The 19,695-nt window shown below is 40.6% G+C and overlaps 2 protein-coding genes across 2 annotated transcripts; one reads left to right on the top strand and one right to left on the bottom strand.

Moving 5' to 3' along the window:
* Positions 1-1,168: 1,168 nt before the first annotated feature.
* Positions 1,169-9,668, bottom strand: LOC116331347 (potassium-transporting ATPase alpha chain 1). Its single transcript, XM_031754006.2, has 24 exons — positions 9,476-9,668; positions 8,925-9,029; positions 8,631-8,690; positions 8,274-8,477; positions 7,957-8,070; positions 7,682-7,816; positions 7,253-7,370; positions 6,824-7,092; positions 6,544-6,622; positions 5,970-6,089; positions 5,769-5,878; positions 5,382-5,516; positions 5,069-5,261; positions 4,694-4,869; positions 4,453-4,589; positions 4,138-4,288; positions 3,709-3,877; positions 3,346-3,500; positions 2,987-3,110; positions 2,607-2,752; positions 2,355-2,488; positions 1,824-1,925; positions 1,500-1,591; positions 1,169-1,409 (listed from the first exon to the last, which is right to left on the bottom strand). Exons 1-24 carry the CDS (start codon positions 9,479-9,481, stop codon positions 1,381-1,383), a joined length of 3,063 nt encoding a protein of 1,020 aa, XP_031609866.1. The 5' UTR covers positions 9,482-9,668; the 3' UTR covers positions 1,169-1,380.
* A 3,142-nt stretch (positions 9,669-12,810) lies between these two features.
* Positions 12,811-19,214, top strand: tbrg4 (transforming growth factor beta regulator 4). Its single transcript, XM_031754027.2, has 11 exons — positions 12,811-12,931; positions 13,398-13,910; positions 14,024-14,344; positions 15,039-15,213; positions 15,377-15,534; positions 15,624-15,734; positions 15,828-15,972; positions 17,394-17,636; positions 17,726-17,837; positions 17,971-18,085; positions 18,667-19,214. Exons 2-11 carry the CDS (start codon positions 13,485-13,487, stop codon positions 18,766-18,768), a joined length of 1,908 nt encoding a protein of 635 aa, XP_031609887.1. The 5' UTR covers positions 12,811-12,931; positions 13,398-13,484; the 3' UTR covers positions 18,769-19,214.
* Positions 19,215-19,695: the final 481 nt, after the last annotated feature.

The raw sequence follows: 19,695 nt of genomic DNA, 5'->3' as shown, positions 1-19,695 counted from the left end.
AAGTATACCTCTGTGAAAGGAAAAAGTGGAAACTCCTAAAAGGAGTCCACAAAAGAGCTGCAACACTTTTCTTTTTTAATGAAACAGCAAGATATCACTGGAAATGAATTCATAACTCATGTTTGAAGACACATTATCTGTTACTGTACACAGATCATTTGTGATAGTAATACAACAAAGTTGAAAAGGCTGATGACTAAAAAAGGGGAAAACATTTGTACCGATATTTCAAATGTAAATGATATCTAAGAACAAAAAACCCCTCATCTCAAAAAGCCCTTAAACAGGGCGTTTTGAGATTTTAATTTTAGCATATTCACAACATGTAAAAAGATTCAATCTGCCACATGATTGTGTGATTTTAAACTAATTCATATGCTTCCCATCCTTTAAATATCAGTTCTACGTGGAATTGTTGTCAGTTTATTGGTGTTTTTCAAAAACAATTGAAATCAAATTTCTCTTGGAGAAATTCTTCTGCACACAGTGCTTAACAAATGTATTAGACCACCTCCCAATGTAAGGTTTATGTCACAGCTGCTGCAAATTAACAGTATTCGTAGTTATCAAAATCATTTTTTATGTTTTTAATCGTCAGTACACCAAAGTGTGCAAGGTCTTTAATCAAAGTTATATTTGTAATGCCAAAATATCGTTGTTAGTCAAAAATTTGCAAATGTACTGTTTTGCAAAAAATCATTAATTTTGATTTTTGATTAAGATCCTGAATCAAGATGCAGAAAAAATTATTTTAATTTTAATAGAAGTCCAATGTGCCAGCTCAAATTTGGGTGTAAAAATCCAAATTGTTTATTATTTGCTTAATAAACAACATAATTTTAGTTTAAATTATTTTTTGACAAATTTCTAAAATATCTGTGTGTGCTTGTATTTATGGCGGTTGCACTGCATATTAGCTATAAAGACCTCTGCCAAATTAATTTAAAAAGTTATCCTTAACCATTAAAACTGATAACCCAACATCTGGAGTGAATCACATGTGCAGTGTTAACATTTGTGAAACACATAGTAGGTTGGAAAAGGTCAGCACACATTAAAAACTTTGAATTTTGTAATTGATTTGACAGTCATAAAATTCATTATTAATATAAATACAATGCAATCAGTCAAAGATTTGCAAAAAACACACATCTGTGAATTTTTGAAATAGTGATTAACCCTTTTTTATTTTGTCAAAAGCATTTAGGAAGTTTGGAAAATTCATAAATTTCTGAAATTAAAGGCTTTAAATACATAAATCTCAGTGAAATGCAGATAAGTGTTGAATTGGGTGATATTCTCCTGGTTTGTCATGTTCTGTGAATAAAGGATGCTTTCATGCATGTCACTGGATGAAAGGCTGAAATTTCTTCTATGATCTCAGTAGTATAATTCCTGATCCCACCAACCTGTGAAATAGCAAGAGATAGATTCATCGTCATGGAATGAGAATGGTTAATTTAATGATGATTGAAGAAGAAGAAGATTTTTAAACTTACTTCCTGGGTGTCTTCTCACTCCCAACTTCCTGATCTCATCATAGACAAAGATTAAAATACCATATGGAACTGGAACAAACCACCACTGAACCCTGAAGAGAAAATAACCCAATGTGTTAACATTTAAAGAACCTTTTGGTTATTAACAAGCAAAAATGATTGTGTAAGTTAGTAAGTATAATATTAAACATTTTCTACCTATTGTTCCAACATTATGTTTTAATAAAAGATGCGTTCTGTAGATTACTGACAATTTGTTTTCTAATCTAGTCTGAACTATGATTTTAAGATGGTGACCATGTAAATGAGGACCTGTGTTTTTACCTGATGGGCATAAAGTTGAAGATATTGGGCATTCCAGGGCAGTAGCAAAGCAGATTACCCAGGCAGAGCTGGAAGACTATGGCGGACACCAGGACTCGGTTCCTGCACACGAAAACATAAAATCTCCCAGTCGGATCTTGTTACAGTCACTTATTAGACCAAAGTTACCTTTATGGCAAAACACATGGGAAATTTCCCAGATAAATGTATCAGTTTTGTGTTTAGGAATTGCAAAATTAGTGTTTAACAAAGACTCTGTAGTCAGCTGTAGCTCTTAAGAAAAGTGGCTATACAAGCGTCTAATGTTGCCACTTTCCTGACTCTAGTTTCATGTGTTGCACTTTAAGCTCTTTTTGCTTAACTTCGAGACAGTCAGCAGGGTTAGCTATCTTGGATAACAGTTAAACACTCAGACAGGAATTATGCTGGTTTTCTACTTCATCCTGCTTTCACAGTTATTGACAAACTAAAAATGTTCCCGCTTCACATTTAGCTAGTAGCAAGTCATGGTATAGACGGGTCTTTGCTGACCTGAAGAAGCCTTGCTGGAATGCAGAGAGACGTCGTGTTTTCCTGATGAGCACATCTGCGATCTGGCAAATCTCTATACTGACGAAAAACACGGTGTAGCACGTATATTCTTGATACAGCCTCTGACTGAAGGTCTGCACACAGAGAAGAGGAAATGAGAGAGTAAGTCCTTCCATAAAAAAATTACAAATATCCCTATTACCAAAAACACTTATATTAACACTGAGAATAAAACAGAAGGTCTAAACTAACCCATTCTTGTCCATAGCTGTCTTGTAAGTCTTGAAGTTTGACGTCTTCCCACTGACCCCGCAGGCCAACGCATAAGAGTGGAAACCAACCCTCCTGAGCCATGGCGGTGAAATAATCAGTAAAACCTGCAAAAGACTGGATGGCTCCTAAAAGAGAGATAGAATAAAAAGGGTCAGAAGTTTCTAAACAGTATGTAGATGCAGGGAGACCAAAATAGATATTCTAAGTATTAGCAGTACCATCTCATCTGCTGCACTTTACAGGATGGACTGAGATAGTTTTGTGTTTGTCATTCAGTTAAGGGTAACTGGGATAAGCAATTCCAATAGTAAAACTGTACTGCATGTATATTTTAATGACACAAACACTTATAGCCGCACCTATCTGGAAGTACGAGTACACAGCCAGGGCTTCGTTCACTAGGCGATCACGCCGGGGGTTCCTAGGTTTAAGGTGCATGATGTCACTCTCTGCTTTCTCGTATGCCAGAGAAACAGAGGGGAACTACACCAGAGAGAGAAATAAACATACGAGATATCAGTCCAAAGCACATATGAGACTGAAGAATATATTAATATCACTAAATCACCCACTGTTAAGGGCTAAACTGTGTGTGAGTGGTGCAAGCAAATATAGGATAACAGCAATCATCACCAGTTAAACCAAATTATCAGTGTAATGACCGTAATTAAGCAATTTTCTTCCTTAAGGAACTGGTACTAATGACATAATTACTCACAATGTCAGTGGCCAGTTCAATGAACAGGATGGTGATGCAGCCGAGAGGAAGAGGCACGCTGACGGTGATGTAGACCAGATATGGAGTCAGCTCAGGAATGTTCTTTGTTAGCGTGTAGGCAATAGACTTCTTCAGGTTGTCAAAGATAAGACGGCCTACAAACACACATATACAGGTGTGACAACAAAAGGACTCAATGTGCTTTAGCTTTAACTGTTCATTGCTTAGTACAAGCAACTGCAGGATCTTTATATTTACCATAGGTTTAACCTCAAAATCAATAGTACTCTAAGTAGGAAGATATAAATTCACTCTACATACGACCACTTTTAATACACAGCAGAGTTTCTTCTCAAGTCTCACCCTGCTCCACTCCGGTGACAATAGAAGCAAAGTTGTCGTCCAGTAAGATCATGTCTGCTGCGTTCTTCGCAGCATCTGAGCCAGCGATCCCCATGGCGACGCCAATATCGGCCTTCTTAAGAGCGGGAGAGTCGTTCACGCCATCACCGGTCACAGCCACAATGGAGCCCTGGAGTGGTGAAAGATGAAAACAGTCATTAACCTGAACACACTGGGTAAAATGATATGAGCAAACCAATCTCTTCCCCTGCTGCTTCTTCATTCATTGTCCTCACAGGGGGACCATAATATCTAATATCTTACTGTAAGGGGACCGTAAGATATTAGCATATGTTTTTATGAAACATGTGCACAACAAGTTTAAAAGTCAGGCCGCGAGTTATGAGGTGGAGGCAGGGTAGTGAGAGGTCACAGTGTATTTGTATTTACCAAACGCTGACAGCTCTCCACAATAATCAGTTTCTGCTGAGGGGATGTTCTTGCAAACACCATCTCAGGATGGTTGCGCAGCGCCTCGTCCAATTCATCGCTGCTCATGTCTTTCAGCTGGCCACCGCTGATCACACAAGCACGAGCTTCACTGTGCAGACCCATACAATAAATATACATAGTTTATTTGTTTGTCACAGACATATGCTGAATGATTGTGAGAAATAAACATTAGACTCAAATGTACAGACAGTCAAATGTATAAGCCACTGAAATGGGAATTGTTTAAACTGTGGACTGAAGCGATGCAGTCACCTCTTGTTGACTTGTTCCACAGGTATGCGCTTCCTCTGGGCAATATCTTCTACTGTTTCACTGCCTTCTGAGATGATGCCAACATTAGCTGCTATTGCCTTTGCAGTAATTGGATGGTCTCCAGTTACCATGATAACCTAAAGTTATGAGGAAATAAATTGCATTACGTGAGTAAAAACTATTTTTTAGAACTCAAATCATCTAAAAAACAAGCCGTTTAAGTGTGGCCATAGTAACGCACCCTGATACCAGCAGTACGGCATTTCATCACTGCATCGGGTACAGTGGCTCTTGGTGGGTCAATCATTGAGATGAGGCCAGCAAAGCACAATCCAGATGTGGGGAAATTCATGTCATCCGTTTCAAAGTGATAGCCACGAGGAAACTCTTTCTCATTTAGATAAAGGTGACAGAAACCTGGGAGCGCAGGGAAGGATGGTTAAAAATACAAAACCCAAAGCACCACCAAAATTAATGATGTACTATCAATTATTACGGGCCATAAAACAAAACTGATTACAGTGAAAATGTTTTGAAAGATTTGCTCAAACCTCCAACAGTGTGTGGCGGGAAAAACAAACAACTCTAGCAACATTTTAATGAGAAGCACTCTAACCCAGTACTCTTTCTCCCAGCCCTCCCAGGTCCATGTAAGCCGTCTGAAAAGATTCGCTCCACTGCTCATCCAGCGGCAGCTCCTGGCCTTTTACCAAAATGGTGGAGCAGCGTTCCAAGATACGTTCTGGTGCTCCCTTCATCACCAGCAGATAGCGCAGGTCCAGTGGATCCTCTAGTTCATGGATAGACAGCTAAGGATCAGACAAGACAATTAAGTAATGTAAAACTCCAGGTGACCACAAAATGATCTCTTTTTTTATCATTAAGAATGCAGGGATTCATCAATCATGAAAAAATATCTCTGTTGCTACCTGAAACTTGTTGGTGGAGTTGAAAGGCACTTCCACAATTTTCTTAAAGCGGTTTCGGTAGTCCATGGTGTTTCCTACAGTGAGCTCAGTGAACTTGAGCAGAGCAGTCTCAGATGCATCTCCAACCACAATCCGCTATGAGAGGCGGTAAAAGCAATGTGATGAGAACAAATCTTTTCATGAAAGAATTAGATAATGGGCCACCGAGCTACTATAACTTTATATAATGTTTATAATAAAGCAAGACTAAATGCAACATTTTGCAGGGTCAGAGTTGCACTATATGCAAGCTAACTCCAAATCAAGTCACACCAAGTTTAATTAAATAGCACAGAGTTCACGTAATTACGTACATATGAGACAGTAACACCAGAAAATATCCTGTACCTTAGGAATGGGTATTCCTTCCTGGTCCGGTTTGAATATAGCTCTGTTGCAGAGGGCTGCAACTCTCGCCAGGGAACGCCATGTCTCTGATGACTGATCAAAACTTTGACCTATGCATATTTAATTATTGTTATATAGAACTGTTTACAGCAACACAACTGGGTGATTTCAAAAGGCACTGCTTTAAATGTGCTTATTTACCAGACTGATCTTCTGTGGTATCAGCAGCGTGAATGTGGTTGTCAAACCAAAGGTGAGCTACAGTCATCCTGTTCTGGGTCAGTGTGCCCGTCTTATCCGAACAGATCACTGAAGTGGAGCCTAAGCACACAAGGGTCAAAGGTTACACACGCGTCTTCTTTACGTACGAGAGACTGGATTTTATGAGGACATTTTTACGATGTTATGAACTGCATACGTGATAAACTTTTTGATGAATGGCAATGGCAGTTTTTATTCATAAGACATTTCATTACATATGCTTCATATGAAAGAGAAAACATAAAAAAATGTAGGTTTATTATAACTTGAGACAATAAAACTGCCAAAAAAAACAATTTAACACACAGATAGATATAAACTGTCAAGCCTGTGAAAAACCACTCAGCACATTATTAACTAATATCTAAATATTGCCAAACTTGCAATGATTTTATCACCACAATTCAACTCAGTGAGACTTTAAATAATCTAATTATAAATAAAATGATCCCTTTCATCATGAAGTGATCTTATAATACGCTGTCTCTGTTGAGTAACAGTCTGATATGCTGACCTAATGTCTCCACGGCCTCCAGGTTCTTCACAACACAGTTCTTCCTGGCAAGTCGCTTAGCAGTGAGAGACAGACAAACCTGTGAAAAAGAAACAGTTTGTTATGGGCTAGTGTGTTACTACAAAGAAGAACCACAGAGAAAACGAGTAACTGCATTAATCTGTGTACTAATACATAACACGTGATTCTTCAAAATGAGCACTTGTAAAGCTGGGTTCTCTTATTATAAGACAGACAGGTATTTGACACACACAGATGTTATAGTAGATGTGAAACTTACGGTTACTGTAGCAAGTAGCCCTTCTGGCACATAAGCCACCACAATAGCCATGAAGAAGATCATGGCTTCCAGGAAGGCATATCCAATAAACATGGCAACCACAAAGAAGGTAAACCCAAAAAAGATCGCAAGACCAGCAATGATGTCCACAAAATGCTCAATCTCGATAGCGATAGGCGTCTTCTCGTTTCCGACACCACTTGCTAAGCTGGCAATCCGACCAATGATGGTACGATCGCCTGTGTTAATGATCACGCCAGTGGCCACACCTGGAGAGGAGAGGAGATACTGTATGTCTGTTTACCATGTTTAGTTACTGCTTCTGCTTCACAACAAACTGAAAAATATTAGCAGAAGCCATCATAGGCCTATTTTAAGCAAAGATAATGTGTTAAACAGTACAAAAGCCAAACCTATTATCTAATGTACCTTCCAGACAGGTTGTGGAGAAGAAAGCAATGTTCCTGGTCTCCAGGGGATTCTCGTGAGTACATTCGGGGCTCCTGGTTTGTGGTTCAGACTCCCCAGTCAAGGACGAGTTGTCAACCTGGCACACAAAGTATATTTACAAAAGATTTCCTACATATCTGCATGTTGAAATCGAGATAAGAAACAGAGGTGTACGATAATGGACCGAGCTCTTTCATGTTTTTAATTCCATTAGCCAAGTAAATGTGAACCTTTTAGTGTCCCTCCATTATTCAAATCATCAACTCGTGTTATTTAAAGAAATTTTACTTTTTAAAGTTTGATCATAGGCCTGCATTATAACATAGCATTATAACATTTCTAACAAAGCATCCAATGCTATAGGACAGTATCCTGTCCACAGTGCACTGCAGTATGTGTGTATTTTACCTTGCAGCCCTGACTAGTGATGATGCGAATATCAGCAGGGACTCTGTCTCCTCCTTTGATCTCCACCAGATCCCCCACCACTAGTTCGTAGGCATTGATCTGGTTCTTCTGACCATCACGGATTACTAGGGCTTGCTAATGTTGGAGAGTGGGTTGCCAGATTAGACAAGATGAAAGAGGATTAAAACATGAAGGCCAGAGAGATATAACAGAAGTCATTAATAATATAGGCCAACATTTGGTAACATTTTGACACCTGCATTTGTGCAACTTACTTGTGGAACTAGGTTTTTGAAGCTGGCAATGATGTTGGTACTCTTGAATTCTTGGTAGTAACCAAAACAACCGGTTACCACGACAACAGCAATAAGGACAATGGCCAAGTACAGCTGGAGTGAGAGAGAGGGAGAGACAGAGGATGTTAAAATAGGATGTTGTTGCCCTCCTTCCCACTCTCTCTTCATTTACCTCCCAGTTCTCTCCGATACTTCCTGCTCAAATCAATTTACATGAGCCATAATGCATTCGGTCTTCCCCCCCCCCAGTTGTACACTAAAGGAGAAGCAAGAGAAAGGGAAGAGTGCCGACTCACATCATCAAAGCTTGTGAGGTTCCCTCTTCCAAGTTCAATTCCAAAGGCGATGAAGCAGATAACAGCGGCAACCCACATGAGACACTGGAGGCCTCCAGCCAGCTGCCTGGCAAACTTCACATACTCAGGAGTTCCTTTAGGAGGCTTCAGCTCATTAAGACCATCTCTCTCCAAGATCTCTCGGGCGAATGAGGAGGTCAAGCCCTGTGGATGGAGTACAGAGCAAGACACATGAAAAAAAAGTGAACTTTAAAAAAGGACAGAGGAACCGCCTTTGTCTTGTTTAATGTTGCATAATAAATAATAAATAAACAAGAGTGAAAACAAGACTGAAATAAAAGATGAGAAATGTCTTACTTTATCGACACTGGTGGTGTACCTCATTTCAAGCTCTTCAATTGTTATTTCATGGTCATCCTGCAGAAGGAGACAGACAAAATTACAGATTCAGAAATCTTCCAAAGGGGAGATAGGAGTGAGCTAAGGTTATGTACTCATATCTGAATCGATGCATTTTGGTCAGATCTCAACAGCAGCTGGAATAAGTCATAAAAGTCACGTGGAAAGTCATAGGACCTTTAATCAAGTAACGCCCAATCCATTCTATATGATTAAAGGTGATAAAAGAACAGCTTTCTTAAAATCACTCACTATATCCATTTCTTTCTTCATGCCCTCCAGCTTTTCCTTCTTCTTCATCTTTTTCTTCTTCTTCTTGTCCATCTCGCCATTCATTTCAAACATGTCGTATGAGTCCTGAATGCAGGTAGATATGGAAACAATACTTAAGTCCATATATTTTTGATGGTGAAGAGACCAAAACAAAATAATTTCATACATTTGGTATACACAGTACCCTTCAATGTGACCTATTTGTATTGCTAACATTAAACTGTTATTAAATGAGGTTTATGTTAAATTAATATTTTTTACCACCTGATTACGAAACCCACAGATAAACTGTACAATTAGATAAATAATACATATGTATTTATGTATATACCTGAAATTATACATTGCTATTTTCAACTGAGCCATTTCTGTATACTGCACAGTTGTTTATAGACATCTTTAAGCATATAAACTCCTTAGAACCCATTTATAAATATACCAGAAATGACAAAACAGACCAATTTTATTCTTTAATAGATCTACCTGCTGCTCTTTTTCACACTTAATTCATAATATTCTGCGTCACCTACCTTCATGGTTGCAGGTGTGACAGGGGAAGGTGCTCCCAAATCAATGGAGGTCCACACCACTCGATCCTTCTTTGTCCCCGAAATTTTGTCACTTAAGGTACAGTCCCGAACACGCGCCCTGTTTCTCACTCTCTCTCTCTCACACACACGCGATCATACACACACACACAATGGTCTGAGACACAACAAATTTTCTGGGAAAGGTTTTTATACCTCAAAAAGTCCTTTTAATTTGCACATGCGCACTCACACTGCTGGAAACAGACTCGTGTTTATCAAGCAGCCTGCGTAAAATGTCACCTCTAGTCAGGTTACACAGAACACACACACACACACACACACACACACACACACACACACACACACACACACACACACACACACACACACACACACACACACACACACTAGCTTATGATATGAGTGAAACTGTATTGTGTATCTCTTATCTAACCTTAGCATGTTTTTCCTGATAAACTGAATGAAATTAAAAGCAAAGAACAGTGAAGGTTAAAAGAAACCAATGTCATTCTAACCACATAATCTTAACATTGCAGTGCACCCACTTCCTCCCAGTGCTGAACAACAATCCACTTTACATTGATAGATTCAGATAAATATCTAATTGGCTGAATTTTTGAAAATTATTAACTGATTATTACTAATTATATAAATATATAACAAAATGTAGTTCTAATGGCAAAGACGTGAAAAAACAGACAGCCTAACAGCTGTGCCACAGGACCAGACAGCCAATGACGGCCTGCAGCTCCACAAAGCAAAATACAAACAGAAACATCAGAGGGAAAATTGCCTGCAGCTGGGGTTAATCAGCTGTCACACCTGCTGCCAATCTCAGCTTATCCGCAGTGCTGGAGCAGGTTACCTCGACCACAGAGGAAGGTTAATGGTGTCGGCGTGTTCACTGATGTCGCTTGCCTCCCGCTGCAAGTTGAGTGTCACAGAGACTGGCACTGTGACAGCTCATGCTCGATCGGTCTAAGCCCATATCCCCCTTCGTTAACAGCATTAACCCCTCACTACCGCCACATGTGATTAATGCACTCCTGTCTGTCCACAGGTGTGGAAAGTGGTTGCCATTTATGTTTGTTTGTGATCCCCACAGCTGCATCACAGCACTAAAAATGAATGGTAAAACCAAACAAATCATGAGCACTAGATCACATATATGTGTAAGTTTATTGTGCTTTGCCAAATAGGTAAAGAACCCATTCAAATATGCATGTGATGTATATATGGTGTTTTAAAATTCTGTTATATGCAAAGTTACTACAACAAGTGAACGAACGCCTTTCAGGGCATTTGAAAATAATAAATGGCCAGTTCAGAGTTGATTTATGTATCTATATATATTTTAACTACAATAGCCTGTGGTCATGTACCAAACAGAGTTAAGGTCATACTGTCCCTTACCTGTTCCTACGTAGAACTCTTTGCATGCTGCGTAAATAAAAAGATAAATAGCAGGTACGATAAGCTGTGTTTAAGGGAGTCAATATTATACCACGCTGTATAATAGTCTAACAGTGGTTAGATAATCAAAGTATTTTTATCAGTTCTAAGCATGCAGTGCTGGAGGGTGGATAGGTGAGAGGAAACTCTCTGCTCAGATTGTCATCTGCAGCCCCAAACATGACAGAGCCTCCGCTGTGTTTTTACAGATGTCTGCAGACACTCATTGTTGTACCACTGTCCCTTCCTCATTTATACATAATGACAACAGCTTGAACGAAAAATTTCAAATTTTTAATCATTGCTCCATCAGACTTCTCACCACTGATTTTTGTTCAGTTTTTGTGTAATTTGACATATATCAGCCTTTTCTCCCAGTTTCCCTTCCTTAAGCATGTCTTCATTACAGCCAACCTTCCACTGAGACCATTTCTGATTAGGCTTTAGCAAACAGTAGATGGGTAGAATAAAGATCCAGATGCATATCTCATGTTCTGTATCAGGACTTTGCTTAATTGTTTCCAATTTCATGAGAACATGACTTTCAGATACTATTCATCTGTTGTAAATAGTGTTTTGGGATGCTACTTATTCTTTTCTCCTCCATCCAGGGCTGAACTCTTAGTCGAGGTGGCTCACAATGATTACTCAGTATATATTTATTATTGATACTGACACAAGTTTTAGTCAGTTGGTACTATAAGCAGTGGCCATTCACTGGTCGAGTAGCCATTAATTTTGCCTGAACCCTTGAACTTCTCCCTTCCTTATAATGTCCCTCCATCTATTTTCTTACCGAGTTAATTTAACCCCTCTGTCTCTTCCTCACTCTGTTGTTGGGGCTGCTGTCCCGCCTCCTGCATTTCTCCATGACTAATGCTAACAACAGCAGCCTCCTGTGACTGCGAGAAAGTCACCATAAAAGGTTTGTAACTAGTTGTAACAAGCGAGGGCTGGTTAGTAGATTTTGCTGGTACTGTGTGTGTGTGTGTTTGTTTGTTTGTTTTTTCTCTCTCTCTCAGCTTTTCAGCTCCACCTTTTCACCACTTTCATTAGACTTTCCATTGGCCCATTAAATCCAGGTATGGCACATTCAGACAGCCCAGCCCTGCCTCCGCCGCTCTGGTTTCCTCAAGTTTTTGTTTTTGCTGTAGCTCTTTGGAAATCACTTTGCCTGTCAAACCTACAATAATATAGAAAATGAAATGGGAACTAGTGATGGGTTTTTGTGGCATTCTGCTATAACAAAGTGCCTAAAGATAGAATTTAAAATTGGTTCTTTGCTAAGTTGTCTGCTAGGTGTAGACACAGCACTGGTTCACCCCTTTTTGAATGATTCATTGGTTGTTAAGTAGCTGATCAAAAACAAAACAAAAAAGAAGAAGAAGAAAAAGAGAAAGCCAAATTCCTGTGAAAAAGGCCAGGTACAAGGACAGTGCTGAAAATGAATGAAAAAGCAGCCAATGTCCAAAGAATGACTGACCCTCAGGAAATCTGGAGAACTATTGCTCAAGAAAAAAAATATGTAAGCAACATATAAAAAGTAATGCAGTGGGTGGTTCAAGAGTTTTGCACAGTGCTTTCTCCTGTCAAGTGTGATGAGAGCGTTCACACCAACTGTGACGGTAAGCTAGGCTAAGTAGCTTGCAGATAAGACAGATTTGCCCTGAATGTGAGCTTCATTTCATTCATGAACCGGTGAACGTTTGGATTTGGTTTATATAGAAATGCATTACATTATAAAATAAACAGATTTAAATACAAGGCTGGTTTTTGTCCAACGCTAAAGTCAAACACACGTTTTGCGCTATTGAACGCGACCTGGACTCTCGATTCTTGTCGGGCGACTCGAAACATTTCCAGCCAATGACAGCGACATCCGCGGATCACGTGACAGTGTCCGACGACGTCAATTTTCTGCGACCATCTCTCCTAGACACTGTCCATGTGAACAACTTTCGCCAAAATGATCGTAAATTAAAGGTAAGCCTTTGGTTATTTGGGTAGCCGGTGAAACTGTGCAGTGAGTCTGCTCTCCGAGGCACAGGCACGAGTATTATGAGGGGAGGTAGATGGAAGACCGGCGTTTCACTGCGCCTCTTCCTCTCTACAAGGTCAGGATTCAACGTTACATGACAAGACCAGCGTATTCTCTCTGGCTGCCGGGTTCCGTGTACAGAAGAGGGATTTTAATCCGCGTTACAATAGCATGTACTGCAGAGCTAGCTTTAGATGCATTATTGACGAACAGAAAGTGCGTACCACTGGTTATACAACCACTTTTATCACCATTAGCGATACTGTTCAGGAAATCTGTATCACAAGTAGAAGATGAAACATGGCTAAAGCATTTGGCGGACTTGAAGATGTGTTAACTTGTAGTGAGATTGAAAAGGCGACCCTTTTCTTATAGCCACACTTAATGTTGAATTCTCTACTGCCCCCTCAGGTTTAAAGTGGGATGGTGACACCAGCTGCTGAGCCGTGAGAAAGCCCTTCTTTCCTGTCTGTAGCCACTCTCTGTCTCTCAGACTCCATGGCTGGCCGCCTCCTGGGCAGATGTGCCCGTCTGCTCTGCAGGTCCTCCACTCAGGCCTCAGCTGCTGCTGCTGCTGCTCGCCTACCTCTATCTGCTGCTGGGCCTGCAGAGTTTCAAAAAGCCAAGGGCTGGCCATGGCTCACAGAGAGGTCAATGTGTGAAAGAACAGCAGTTACCAAAGAAGACCACTATTCAGTGAGCCCTACTCGCACACAGCTGGACGAATCGGTGGACAAGGCAACAGTGCCAGAGGACATCCTGTCTGCTTGGGAAAAGTATGGAGGTAATGGTAATCAAGCTGCCACCGCCCTCATGAAGTGGGCCCAGCTGGTACTAAAAACAAAGGGGAAGTTTAAGGAACAACAACCAGAGCTGATGACGGATTCAAGGCTCCTGGATATGATGAATACTTTATCTCGGCAGGTACATGAGTGAGGTGTACTAGCTCTGCCCTCATCTATTAAAGTTATCAAACTCAAAAGGATTTTAAGCTTGTCTGTTGAGATAAACATCTCATGTGTCTTTGTGCATTCTAGGTGTCTTCTGTGTGGAACAGCAGTCTAGTGTCTGTCTTGCGAACTCTCTGGATTATGGGCGTTTCCCCCGGCGATCTGGTGCTCAGTTCTGTCCAGACAGAAGTCCTGTGGAGAATTCGAAGGCTGACGTACAGACAGCTGGGCTACTTGGTTGACTGGGGAGCAGGCAGGAAAGGTCAGCAGGATGTGGAACTAGTGAACGCTACGCTTAAACAACTTGAGCTGCGCTGGACTGAGATTGCTGATGCGAAAACTGTCAGTGCGCTGATATCCAAAGGAGAACACATGTCGCCAAGCTTGATGGACAGACTGGAGGACAAGGTATCACACTTCAAACAACGTTTACCTTTAAAACATGGTTAAATTTCCAGTTTTGAAGTTTCAAGTTTTATTGTCAGTGTTTTAGGCAGATTTCTGTGTTTAAAAGTTTGGCCCTTCTAACTGGCTTAAAGTCATTTGCATGCAATCCCATGAGATTGCTAAATGGAGAAAGCATGTGTGAAATTTTATACATCATATTATAGAAAAAGTTGAAATATTAATGTGTTGAATACAAAATATAAAAATGATTGTGTCTGTAGTGGCAGCAGAGTGAAAGTTACTTATAGTTAGAAACGGTGTCCATATAAATAAAACTCTGTACAGAGACTTTCTCTAGTATTTAAGGCAGTGATACAGTTATGTTCTTCTTTCATTTAACTTCTTTTGGAGTATAAATATAACCTAAGAGTGGGATATGTTAATATATTTTGCCTCAGCTTACTGTCATTTTCCTCTGTGCATTTCTTCTAGTATTATTTTACTGTTTTCATCTAACTTACTATTATCATTTTTATATTATTGCTCCATTCCCTAATTATTTTTATTGTTTTTATTCTTCTTGAATTACTTGTATTGTTTCTTTGTTAATTTTAGTTGCTGTGCAGCTGGTTGCATTTAATGTGCTATATGAATAAATTGATTTGACTTGACATATATTGAAATCATATGAAGGATCCTCTTTCTCCACTTTTAGGCTTTGGAGCTTGCAGAGGGCTTTTCAGGAGAGGATATTCGCAAAGTCTGTGTATCTTTGGCAGCTCAGAGGCGCAGAAGTGTCCCACTTCTCAGGGCTCTGTCCTACCACCTTCTCCAGAAACCCTCGGCAGAGTTCACCACACCTTTGATAATGGACATGGCCTTTGCATACGGTAATAACACCATAAATAATAGGCTATGTATGTGTTATCATCACAAGTCTTTATATTAGGTTTGATAAATCTGATGAATGAGGTTTGGTTGTGTTTTTTCTATATGACTGTCTGCTCACACACTCTGCACTGCTAACAACAGAACCTTTATCATTGCTTTTAGGGAAGCTGAGTTTCCACCATTCTCAGGTATTTCAGCGAATGGCCTCAGAGTTGTTACCCAGAGTCCCTGAGCTCAGTTCTGGTGACATCACACGCTGTGCTAAGTCACTTGGTTTTCTCAAATGGCTCCATATCCCTCTCTTTGAAGCCTTTGCTGAGGTGAGTAATCTTCCCCTGATAAAAGTCATTTTCAAAACATTGTGCATCTGTGATCTTAAATTCTCTCTCTGTACATTTTGTTTTATCAGCACTACACAGCAAACAGCGACAAGTATAGTACTCCTCAGCTGTGTAATCTGCTCATGACGTTCGCCAGACTGGGCTTTCAGCCCAGCAAAGGAGACGAGTTCTTTAACAAGGTGCTAATGTCATTAAAGGCTTTTGCTTGATTGTGCACATTTCGTTCTGGTTCCTAACTAAAACGAATGCTCTCTGTGGCATTTTGATTAAAGGTGCACTCTGTGTTGGAGAAGGCTCTCTCAGGCCTGGAACCCTTTCTGAAAACGGATGTGGTTTGGTCTCTGTGTGTGCTACAGCAGGCCAAGCCCCACTATCTCATTCCCCTCATACAGCAAAATCACGTTTCCAGACTTTCAGGTAAGACTCAGTACTGTGTGTGCGTTTATCCTCAATTCTCAGTTCTGCGGTTTTTAATAAGTGAATGCAGATATGCGCTTTATATGACACAGCAAGTAAATCAAGTTTCCTCTAAATTGTCAGACGTTTAGGGTGAAATACACGGCCTGCTCCTTTAAAGTAGGAGAGGCTGGTGAATGTGCTTCAGGTAACTGATAAGGAAGCCCATATCACATTACCAAAATTCCTGGCATGCGTTGAGGCAGAAACAACAGATGATAACAGCAGGACATCCAGTCAGACCCAGAAAACCAGCACAAAGATTGTTTTGCCAAATAAAATAAAAGACTTGAAAAACATCCCTCCCACAATTCAGACCCGAATCCCCACACAGCACGTATGTGATACCACAGAGGAAAGAGATACTGGCTGAAAGTTTTACAAGCTGAAACATGGAGGAAATGTTCACCACAGCTGTCATGGAGACCGATACATAAAGCAGCTCAAAGATTGTAAACTAAATAGTCACACCACAATAAAGAGCTGACAGGAACATGTTGGCATGGGATACTTTTTTAGTGCAGTTGGTTCATTTTATTCTGACTTCATGTGCATTACAGTAATGTAATGCTTGTTTTACCTTTACTGCAAACTTCTTCAAGTATATTTAAAAGAAAATAGATTTTAGATACAAAATATGATACTGTTCCCTTAAAAATAAATACTGAGCTGCCTTGGTGGTGGTCTGCGTTCTCTGAGTCTCTCTTGTATTTTATGTTGTATTTGTTCAGTTTTTGAGAGATTTTGAGTTTGTTCGGTTGCTACCTTTGCCAGGTCTCCCTTGTAAAACCAGATTTGATCTCAGTGGTACTTCCTGGTTAAATAAAGGGAATAGATGAATTAAAATGAATCGACCCCGTAGTTTTCTTAATCACAGCTTTTAGCCCAAACTGTGGTTGGTGTGCACAAACAAAGACAATTGGATAGACCTCTTACCGCTCAGAGTAGCTGGTGAAGTAGAGCTGAGCGACTGAATCAATGTAACTGCAATGCAGGGATGCTAACCACGAAACTGTCCATGAAACTGTCTGGGCTATAGGCAAGACAGGAAGGAAATTTTAAAAATATATATATTAAAAAAAAAATGACCTCAGATTTCTCTGATTCCCTTTCCCCCCCCCCCCCTTTTTTATGTTGTGTTGTAGTGTCTTTCTGGGCATTTATGGTTAACCACCTAAATACCCTTCCTGCTCAGCAGATGGCAGTACCACACCACTATACTTCTGACAGGACAAGATTGATCATCAGTCCCATTTTCCGATAGAGACAAAACATTGCTTTGTTTCCTCAAACCTTCTTGTGAGGGTTTTGGAAGCCCTGTTGCCAGTGAGTTGTCGTCACTCATTCTCTCTTTCCTTTGTTTTTTTTTCTCCTCACTATAGAAGGAAGTCCAGCTCGAGCGGAGAACTACAAACTGAAGCTCTTGCATATCGCTGCTACTCTCAGCTTGGAGCATCCTGGTTCTTTGGGTACTCTGCCCTCTCAGAGTGTCCTGTCTGTCCCAGCCAGCAGCTCCCCCCTGTCCCCTCTGCAGAGAACCCTGAGAGAAACATTACTGAAGTTTGTGGGCGGGAAGTCAGAGGCCCTTCGCACTGGTGTTGACACAGTGTATGGATGGAGTATTGGTAAGGAGATATAATAAGCCTGGAGATATAATATGACTTTACATGCATCATCACTACTATAGCGGATTTGTTTTTTATGTTGTTCTCAGATGGTGAGCTGATCGTGGATGCTGACAACAAACCAGTTGACATGGTAACAATAAAAGCCCCTCATCTACCAAGCGGAGGAGGAGATCAGGCTTTACCCACAGGAGCACGACGGTGAGTCATAGGGAAGAGTCATGTGGGTTTGGGTACTTAAAGATTTATTTTGAGCCTTTTAATGTTGCAGCATCTTTTGCTCCAGGAATCTAAATATATTTGTCCTGCTGTTTCCCCACATATGTGTTTTTAGGGTAGCTTTCCTATCTTGGGAATTTCCCAACTTTGGCTCAAAGAGTAAAGACCTTCTGGGACGTTTTGTCATGATGAGGCGACATCTTCAGTTGGCTGGCTTCATCACAGTGGAGGTGAGGAGAAGCCAGCGTTGTAGGAGTGCCTGAGATGGTGGTGTTTTTCCCCCCACAGTGACTGAATAATTTCCTCTGTATAGGCTGAACAGCTCTGTTTGTTCTTTAGATTAGTTTTTTTTATTGCACAAACTCACACGAACACTAAAGCCAGCAGAAACAGGGATCTTCTGGTGTTTTCTCTGCTAGTGAGAAAAATTTCAAAGAAAAGAGGCAGAGAAGCAGCATCGCCGCTACTGCTTCTGTCAGGCTGATTGTGTGCAAACAATGGAGCTAATACTTGTAGGGCTGAGAGTAAGGTGGGCCCCGCTGCAGTCTGTGGTATAAATAGAGCTCCAGCCGCAGCTCTGCCTCATCTAGGCCAATCCAAGCTCTGTCTCTTCTCTCATCTAGGACAATCTCCTTAGCCAACAGTGGACTCACTTGCCTGTCGGGTTTGCAGTGTTTCAGACTCTGTTAATTGACCAACTATATGAATCTAAGAGTGAAAACCAACATTTTTTTTAAATATACATCTTTATTGGTGACAGGTGGTCATCAGCTCTGTTAACACATGCTTTGTCTGGTTTATTTTCTTTCAGGTGCCGTATTACGAGTGGCTGGAGCTCAAGACAGAGTGGCAGAAATTAGCCTACCTCAAAGATAAAATGGGGAAGGCTGTTGCCGAGGACATGGCCAAGTGAACTGGGCAACATTTGCAGGCTCAGCTAAATCGGAGCTTTCCCAATGTGGGACCACCGGGAATACACACACGCCCACGTTCACACACTCAGAGCAGCATTGCAGAGAAGCTCTCATATACTGGCACGAAAAAAAGAAAAGGGAGGGAAAAAAAAGCATATTTTCCATCTGGTTCCCTTGGAAACGTGTGGGGCTTTCCCTGTTTCCATGGTGACCATGATAAAGAGGTTTGGAGCCAGAGAGAGACTGAAATGAACACAACGGCTTCTGCAGAAATTATATGATCGAGGACTAAGTCATCAGTGGTGACAAGGCAAAACCGAAGCAGCACGGCTGTGTTTAAATTTGCTCCTAATGTGCTCAGCGTCAGCGTGTGAATATACTGAAATAACTTATCTCTGAATGTGTGTCATCTTGTGATGGAATAAATTGTTTTATTGAGATTTTTTTTACCTCCTTTTGTGTTTTAATGCTGTTGCGTTAGTTTGCTTTGAGTGGCAGCTAGTGTGCACATCACTCTCGTGTGTGTGTGTGTGTGTGTGTGTGTGTGTGTTGATGAATCTTCTCACTGCTGTGTCAGATAAAATGACGATTCATTTGATATCAAGATTTACTGTATTGAGTGGCAACATGAATTTTGTGAATGCTTTTTTTCTTAATATAACTCCACCGCGTTTGAATTAATTTTTCCAAACTTCATATGTATGTGCATTAATGTGCATGTTTACTGAAGCCCAGCAGTGCTGCCATGATGAAACAGCTAGGGTAAGCTTCACTGATAAAACACTTTGCTCACTTGAAACTGCTTACACATCATCATGGGCAGCTGCAGCAGCTCTCAGTTCAGAGGCTGTTGTGGCGTATAGAGGAAGACTGACAACTGCAAACCAGGGCAGAGGAGAGAACTTAACGATGGTTAAAGCAACCAG

The sequence above is a fragment of the Oreochromis aureus genome, linkage group 11 (assembly GCF_013358895.1).
Source record: "Oreochromis aureus strain Israel breed Guangdong linkage group 11, ZZ_aureus, whole genome shotgun sequence".
Taxonomy (NCBI): domain Eukaryota; kingdom Metazoa; phylum Chordata; class Actinopteri; order Cichliformes; family Cichlidae; genus Oreochromis; species Oreochromis aureus.
This window is presented reverse-complemented; position numbering and strand designations above follow the sequence as displayed.